The sequence below is a fragment of the Sylvia atricapilla genome, chromosome 18 (assembly GCF_009819655.1).
Source record: "Sylvia atricapilla isolate bSylAtr1 chromosome 18, bSylAtr1.pri, whole genome shotgun sequence".
In the NCBI taxonomy this organism is placed as follows: domain Eukaryota; kingdom Metazoa; phylum Chordata; class Aves; order Passeriformes; family Sylviidae; genus Sylvia; species Sylvia atricapilla.
Window position 1 is genome coordinate 8,619,116 of NC_089157.1, and position 8,060 is coordinate 8,627,175.

Here is an 8,060-nt window from a genome sequence, read left to right on the forward strand (position 1 = left end):
TCCTCCCCTCATTCCCATTTTTCATGATACCTTCCTGGCTCTGCTGCCATCAGAGCCTGGGAGAAGGATGCCCCTGTGTGTTATCTCGGCCATGCACAGAGCCATTGATCAGTCCCAGACCAGCTCAGCCCTGGATCTGTGTGGTGCTGCCCAGGGAGAGGGGCTGACCACCTGCACCCCTGTGCCCTCACGACTCCTTTTGCTCTTGCAGGGGAAGGAGATGCTGACGCAGAAGCTGCCGCTGTGGCAGCAATCCTGCTCGGATCCCAACAAGATCCCGGACCGCGCCATACAGCTGATGCAGCAGATGGCTGCCAGCAGCAATGGCACCATTATGCCCAGTCCTCTGTCCACATCCAAGTCCAACCTCATCATCTCTGACCCCATCCCTGGTGCCAAACCTCTCCCTGTCCCCCCGGAGCTGGCACCTTTTGTAGGAGTAAGTATCTCTGTGGTGGAAGCTGTGCTGCCCTTCTGAGCAAAGCCGGAGGGATGAGCCCAGGCCGGTGTCACCGCTGTCCTCGGCAAGTCGCCCCTGGATGGACTGTCACTACTGGCAGGGATGGGCAGCTCCGTGCTGTGCCATCCTGGGGTGTGGGAAGGGGCCTGGCCTGGGGAAAGGCAGCCTGTCCCACCTCATCCTGCTGGAGTCACTGAGCTCTGGCAGAGGAGGGGCTCCCAGGGGCTGTTTGGGGAACCCAGGAATTGGACCTGCCTGTCCAGGCTGGACCCTGAGCTGTGGGGCTGAACCCAGGTTACCCCAGTAACTGCGGGAGAAAGGCCTGGAGTGACCCTTGGGATGAAGGACCCTTCAGAAGAGGGTGTCCCCCTGATGTAGGGGCACGAGCTGAGCAGTAGAGCTCAGCAGGGCATTGGCAGGTGCAGGGGAGCTCAGAGCAGTAAAATACCATGGACGTGACCCCACTGCTCCCCGCAGAGCAGTTTGGTTTGGGTGGGAACTAAACCCAAGAGGACAAAGCTCCGATTTGCCTCTCTCCCTGGAGCTGTGTCACAGTGGGGAGCTGCAGGGGGATGCCCTGGAGCTGCAGGGGGATGCCCTAATGAAGCCACCCCCGTGTCCCCCTCCCCTCCTCTCTCGCAGCGCATGTCGGCGCAGGAGGCCATGCCAGTGATGAACGGAGTCTCGGGCTCTGACAGCGACGGGTACAACCACTGGTCTGAGATGAAGCCAGCACAGCCCAAATCTTTATCTCCTCCCCAGCCTCAGAAGCAGCTGAGTGACTCTTACTCCAATACACTCCCAGTTCGCAAAAACGTGCCACCGAAAAACAGCTACGCCTCAGGTGAGGCCCCGGCCCTGCTGCCAGGAGCTGGCTGTGTTGGGCACTGCCCGCAGGAGAGTTCCAGAGATCTGGATGGGGATGGTTATTGGGTGCTGGGGTAGGGGGACAATCACCCAGAGCATCCCCTCGGTGTCAGGTGCTGCTCGTGCCACTTGGCCTGGGCATTAGAAAATGCTGGAGTGGGCTCTGCCCTGCCGTTTCACAGGATTTCCAGGAGGAAAACCTTGTGGAATCTGGCACAGGTCACCTGCTCCCTTTGCCATGGCTGGTGGGTGATGCCGAGAGTCTGACCCTGCTTGTTGAGGGGGAAGGTGTGAGTTGCACTGATGGTTTTAGTGTGACCTGGGCTGAAATAAGGAAGGGTGGGGGCCTGTCCTGTGCCTGGGGATATCCTTGGGGTCAAGGATTCGGGGCACCCACTGGTCTATGTTCCCCTAGCTGAAAACAAGACACTGCCACGCTCCAGCTCCATGGCCGCCGGGCTCGAGAGGAACGGCCGGACGAGGGTGCAGGCGATTTTCTCGCACGCTGCCGGGGATAACAGCACCCTCCTGAGCTTCAAGGAGGGGGACCTCATCACACTGCTGGTGCCCGAGGCCAGGGATGGCTGGCACTACGGAGAGAGCGAGAAAACCAAAATGTGAGTGCGCTGGGTGTCCTCGGGAGCAGGCTCTGGATCCTCCGTGGGCAAACCCTGGGTTTGGCTTCATCCTCACCTTTGCCTTTCAGGAGGGGCTGGTTTCCTTTCTCCTACACACGGGTCCTTGACAATGATGGCAGCGAGCGTGTCCACACCAGGTAGGAGCATCGTGCAGGGTGACAGGGAGTCTCTGTCCTTGGGATAGCAATTAGGAACTCTTTAGGAATTCTTCTGAGGAATAACAGCACAGGGAGATGGTTGCTGCTTCTGGGTGGCTTTTGCCATGAGTTGATGGGTGGACTGGGGGTCTCTACATGGAGCTGATGCTTCTCCTCTGGGCCCCCCAGCCTGCAGCAAGGGAAGAGCAGCAGCACTGGCAACCTCCTGGACAAGGATGACATCTCCATCCCGCCACCAGACTACGGCATGGCCTCCCAGGCCTTCCCAGCACAGGGCGGCAACACCTTCAAGCAGCGGCCGTACAGCGTGGCCGTGCCTGCCTTCTCCCAGGTGAGCTTCTCCCGCCGGCTTCTCCCGCTCCGGGGGGATGTTTGAGGAATGGGGGATGCTGGAACAGCTCCCTGGGCACACTCCCTGCTGTGGGGGCCAGGGGTCTGCAGCTCCCTGTCCCAGGATGGGATGAGTGGGAGCGTTCCTGGTGTGCTGCGGATGCGTGGGGGTGCCGAGGGCGGCTCTCCAACCTCTGTTCGTTGTTTTAGGACTACCTAATGCCCTATGGGTGTGCAATTAAAGACTATTCCAGTGGCCTCTGCCAAGCACCCTCCGCTCACTACAAGCCTTACACTAGGTCGACAGCTGTAAGTCCGACGCTTGCAATGTTTCCCTTGGGATTTATGGAAGTTTGGCTGTTTTGTGCCTGGTGATCCACGTGCCTTGCCTGGACCCTGCTCCTGCCCAGCACCTCTCCTGGGGTGAAGGGATGCAGGGAGCTGATGGATGGGGAGGGAACGGGCGAGGCACGGGGGGCAGTGGCACAAAACGGCCCCGTAAACCCCCAAAGGATAACACTTGCCGACTCCATGGGAGTCTCCCACCAGAAACAGGCTGCTCACAGGCAGCTGGAAGTGTTTTCTCTGGCACATGCTAATTCAAGCCGGTGACAGTCCCATGGGGACACTGGGGCAGATCCTGGACAGGATTCCAGAGAGTCCAAAGCAAGCCCAGGGCTTCTTGGATAACAAGCCAGGGAGGATGCACGAGCAGATAGGATCAGCCTAAACCAGGAGCTACTGGTGTAGTGGAGCTCTCCCACCAGAATGAGCACAGGGGGATGAGCCACACTGGCATCACGTGCTGGCTGATGGGGAGAGGATGAGAAAGGAGAGAGAAGGGCAGTCAGCACCGACCCTTTGACAGGGCGTATCAGCTGGGATCTGGTCCTCTCTGCAGGAAGTGGGGTGGAAGCACAGCCCCACTTCTTGCTGCCTTGCTGGGGTTTTTCCAGCAGGATTTGCTGCTGGGGTTGGTATTTTGTGACTGGGAGCATTCCTGGGAAGGTGGGAATGTGTGTCTCTGGTCGCTGCTGCACGGCCGGCTCAAAGGCCAGACACTCCCCCTCTTCCCTGGACTGCTCCCACATTTGTCCTGGAGAGCAGAGCTGCTCCAGTTGTATCCCAGGGCAGGCCCTTGCTCAAGGAGGGATGTCCTTGAGGGGTGTTCTCCAGGCCTGGTCCCTGTCTGCCCCTCGGTCCCTCCCCACAAGGCCTGCTCAGCACCGGCTAAAGGAGAAAATGGTCCAAAACCCTGTGGGTTTCTGGTGGGAGTGAATACAGACAACCCCTCTTTCCACAGAACATTTCACTGGTGTCTCTCAGTCGTGCAGTCTCTTTCCAGCAGTCTCAGCATCTCAGAGCAGCAGAGCTCTGTTCCTCAGAGGGGCTGGGCAGGGCAGAGCAGGGCTCTCCCAGCAGTTGCCTTTCCATGTCTGGCCAGATAAATTCTACAGAGTGGTGCAACTTCACTCCCTGCTGTCTGAATCCCACTCCAGTCATCTCCATATCTCCCTTTCCTCTCCAAATGCATCAGCTCTTGGCCCTGGCTCCTGATGCACTTTGGTTTGTTCGTGTGACCCTCTGGTGGCCCCTGAGCAGGCACAGCCCACACGTCCCTCACTGTGCTTCCTCCCCTCCTCTCCACAGGGTCTCGATGACTACGGGACGAGGTCTGTCAGCAGGTAAGATGTCACCTTCCTGTCACATTCCCTGTGAACTGTTGGTGTTGGCTGTGGGCAAAGCCATGGGGCTGTGCCCCCACAGGGGTCCCTGCATGGGTTCCCCGGGGACTGGCAGTGGCTGGGCTGGGGCCAGGTCTCATCTGTGAGCGTGGGGGGACCCAGGGAGGGCAGGTCCCAGGGCCAGCCTGGTGTCCCTAGCCTCGTGCTCCTCCAGGGACTCACATCTCCCTACCTCCTCCAGGCTCACGCCTGGATAGTGAAGCCACGGAGAACCCCCACTCCGGGGTCTTTCCCCGGCACCTTCTCCATCCCCTCTGCCTCGGAGCTGCCCCACCTCGCTCTCGGGGCTAAGCCAAGCCCGTGGCTGGGTGGAGCTCGCCGCCCGTCCCGTCCGTGCTGGGTCCCGCGGTGCCGGGAGGGGAGCTGGGCTCCCGGCTCGGTGCTGCCCCGCGGCCACTCTGGCATCTCTGTGCTTTGTTCCGCAGCGGCAGTGGCAGTTTGGTATCAACGGTGTGAGGACACCTGGGCTCGCAGCGGCCCCTTGCTGCTTGGAAGAGCTTTCTGCTTCTTTCCCCCCTTTTTTTTCCCCCCTTCCCTTTCGTTTCTCTTTCTCTACTTCTTTTGGATTTGAAACTTGTGATCTTCAAGGAAACCATGGTGCTTCTCACCCCTCCCTGGTGTTCACAGTGCCCTTGTTTCTGAAGCCTTTTTGGAGCAGAAACTGCTGCCAGGTCTGTGCTCACAGCCCAGGTGCAGTTGTCACTTAGTGGGACCCGGTGTTTGTCCTCCCGTGTGATGTTAGCGATGCACTGTCCCCCCCAGGGGCCGCGCCGGCCGCCCCGCACGAGCCTGGACCAAACTCCCAGACTGGATCACATATGCATGGCCTCTGGTGTCCGTACTGTTACTGAGCATCCGGGATGCCCGCGCCCGGGATGCCGTTCCCGGAGGGGTGGCAGCGTCCCCGCTCCTCCCCCTCGGCCCGATCCGCTTCCATCCCACCGCGGTGGCTTTGGGAGAAGCGGATGGCACAGAGCTCCCGCCCCGGGGAAAGGGCTGCTTCTGCCCTGGGGTCCTGCCGGCCGTGGGAACCCCCCATCCCCCAGAAGGGTTTACTCCTGGTTGTTTTATAAATATATATATATATATTTTTTGTAGCAAGGTATTGTTACCTCACGTTAGGGCTGGGGCTCCGGGGGCTGCTCGCATCCCCAAACCAGGCTTGAGCGAGGCAGCCCCGGCGCTCGGCAGTGCCCGGGGGGCTCCCACCCCACACTGGGGGTCCCGCTCCTGCACTAGCCCGGCCCTAGCCCTCCCAGTGCCCGTGGCCGTCTCCACTGCAAAGCTGTTCACGCTTTTTTCTGATGTGATTTTTAAGACCTCTGACATTGCCTGTTTACTGGGACATTGCTGGCAATAGACTGCCCCCCCCCCTCCCCCGACCCGGACCAGTTTTTGGGTTATCTCCTCGCCTTCGGGCACGCTGTTCTGAGCCCCTCCTGCATCGATGTCCGAATTTTGCTAAGGATTTTTAACCCAGGATATTTCACGATAAATGACTGAATGTAGAGGAGGAAAAAAAAAAAAAAAAAAAAAAAAAAACCAACCACAAACCCAGCCTAGCAAAGCCTGTGTGGAGATTGTAAAGTGCTGAAAAACCTTTTTTTAAAAGCCAGAGAGAATTGTGCCCTGTACTGAGTTATTGTTTGAATAAAAGTTTTATTTATTGCATTGAGCTGGGCCTCGGTGTCTTTTTCGGCTGCCGTGCCTGCGTGCTGCCCTCACCGCCTGCATCGCCCACCGCGCATTCCCAGGCCGTGTTTTTGTTCCCTGCTCCATCCCCGGGGACGCTGCCTGTGTGCGCTCAGCCCCGCCGGCACTAAACAGCTTCGCTGAGCGGGAGCAGCGACAGCTGCTTTAGAGCCGGGTCCCCTCTCCATGAGCATCTTGAGGGGGTGATGCTGCTCCTGCTCCCGCATGCCAAGGCTCCGGCTGCGCTTTCCCGGCGCTGGGAAAGCGGTGACGGCCGGTTTGGGGGGAAGGAAGCCGCCCCCTCCCTTCCGCAGCCCCCGCCGTGCCCGGCCGCTGCGCTCCCACAGCCCCCGGCTGGCCGTGCCCTTCCTTCCCCTCCTCACAGCACCAGCCACTCAATAAACACCACTTTTCCTCCTTTCTCTTCTTTTTCCTCCTGTTCGCTCTGCCCGCCGGCGCTGCGTGCGGGGTGGCCAGCGGGCTCTCGGGCCGGGTGGCCACCGCCTCGTGGCCCTTAAAGCCTCTCCTTTAACCAGCACCTTCTGTTCCCATCAAGCGTCCCGGCGTCCTCCAACCTGCCTTCTGTTTTCCCTTGCAGCCCCGATGTTGAAGTGGCCAGGTTTTGAGGTGGCCCCTGCCCGTAGTTAGTAAGTGACGCTGTCGCGGGGCCGAGCCCTGGGTGCTGTGGGCAGCGGGGGCTGCGCGGGGACGGTGCCACCGCTCTGCTTCCCGCTGCGCCCGGCCGGGCGTGTCCCCTCCCGCAGTGGCCGCTTGTCCCCGTCCCGCTGGCGGGAGCTCCTCTGCTGCTCGCCCGGCTGCCGCGGCTGCGCTTCCCCGGGATGCTGAGCTGCTCCTGCGCTTCTTCCCCCGCTCCCCGTAACCAGCTCTTTGGTTGTAGGTGTCCGGTGTCCGCCGCAGTCCCCAGCCCTCTCCAGCGGGGCGGGACACGTCTGCACTAACCGCAAAGTTTTTTGAGCAGCTTTTTTGTTGTTGTTGTTGTTGTTGTTGTTGTTGTAGACTCGTCCCAGGAGCCTCCTCGTCCTGCCCCAGGGACGGGATGCAGGAGCCTCCCCAGGAGTCGAGACCCTCCTCGCTGGCACTGCAGAGCCTGGAGAGCCCTTTCCCTGTTTCTCTTTGATCCATGAGCTGCTTTCCCTGGAGCTGCAGGCTCCAGCCCAGTGGCTCTTTTTTTTGCCAGTGCAGAAATAGTTAAATGAGCCCCGGGTGACTCATCAAAGCAACTTTTCCTCTCCCTCCAGTCCTGAGAATCTATTTTGGCATCCTGGGAGGGAAAGTGATCTAAGCATCTGCATTAATTAGGTGTGAAATTAATTACCCTATTTTTAAGCAAGAGTCATTTATCTTTTAAGGAAAGAAAAAGCGAACGTGGAGAGGTGAGGGATGGCACAGAGGGGGCCTGGGGCTGACACTGAGTGCCTGTCCCAGAGGAGCATAGGTCCCAACTTCTTCCTCCTGCTCTGGGAGCTGGCTGGGGACGTCCCAAAGCTTCTGGGGACATCCCAAAGCTTCTGGGGACATCTCAAAGCTCCTCAGTCCAGGTGCACATAGTAACTTTCCCTGAATTCACGTCAGGGGTAGCAGGGCCGTGCCTCCACAGTGGGTGACCCCCAGCTGTGGGACCTGGCGTGGGGGGCTGTGGCTATTGCTGCCATGGGCACAGAGGATTGTGTGGCTCCCTGGGGAGGGCTGGGGGCAGTGGGCAGGTAAGACAGAGGGGCTGCAGGGAGGACAGGGGGTGCTTGGTGGCTCCCCAGGCAGCCAGAGGGACCCCCAGAGCTGCCCACACCCCCTGGGAATTAATTCCTGCTGGGAGAGGACAGAGAGGACCTCCTGGAGAAGGGGTAAGGATGTTCCCCGTGCCAAGGCAGTCCTTGTACCCTGCCCTGGCCAAGTGACGATGGCAGCAGGAGGGTGCTGGGGACACCCCAGGTAGGTGAAACCCAAGGTCAGCCTGTCTGGGCTCTGGACTCTGACAAGCTCACCCAAGCTCCCATACTCTTCCTCTTGCATTATGAACTTCTCCAGAGGTAGCACAAGGGCTCTGCAGGGAGCTCTGCCAGCTTTGCCCTTGGCCAGGAGGTGAAGCAATAACCCTCTGCTCCAGGGCAGGGTGATCCCACAGTGCTCCCATCTGTGGGGAGTCCAGCCT

The 8,060-nt window shown here is 59.7% G+C and overlaps 1 protein-coding gene across 7 annotated transcripts in view; it reads left to right on the top strand.

The window, feature by feature from the left end:
• The window catches only part of BAIAP2 (BAR/IMD domain containing adaptor protein 2), a 38,532-nt gene that overhangs the window by 28,200 nt on the left and 2,272 nt on the right, over window positions 1–8,060 (top strand). Inside the window, exons 8-14 of one of the 7 annotated variants that reach the window (XM_066332317.1) lie at window positions 212–439; window positions 1,103–1,304; window positions 1,743–1,944; window positions 2,034–2,102; window positions 2,292–2,454; window positions 2,664–2,762; window positions 4,104–4,138. In XM_066332317.1, coding sequence (XP_066188414.1) covers window positions 212–439; window positions 1,103–1,304; window positions 1,743–1,944; window positions 2,034–2,102; window positions 2,292–2,454; window positions 2,664–2,762; window positions 4,104–4,138 — 998 coding nt within the window. Of the gene's footprint in view, window positions 1–211; window positions 440–1,102; window positions 1,305–1,742; window positions 1,945–2,033; window positions 2,103–2,291; window positions 2,455–2,663; window positions 2,763–4,103; window positions 4,139–4,623; window positions 5,874–6,488; window positions 6,538–8,060 lie in introns of those variants that run through there. The other 6 variants (XM_066332313.1, XM_066332316.1, XM_066332312.1 and 3 more) reach the window with 6 other exon arrangements.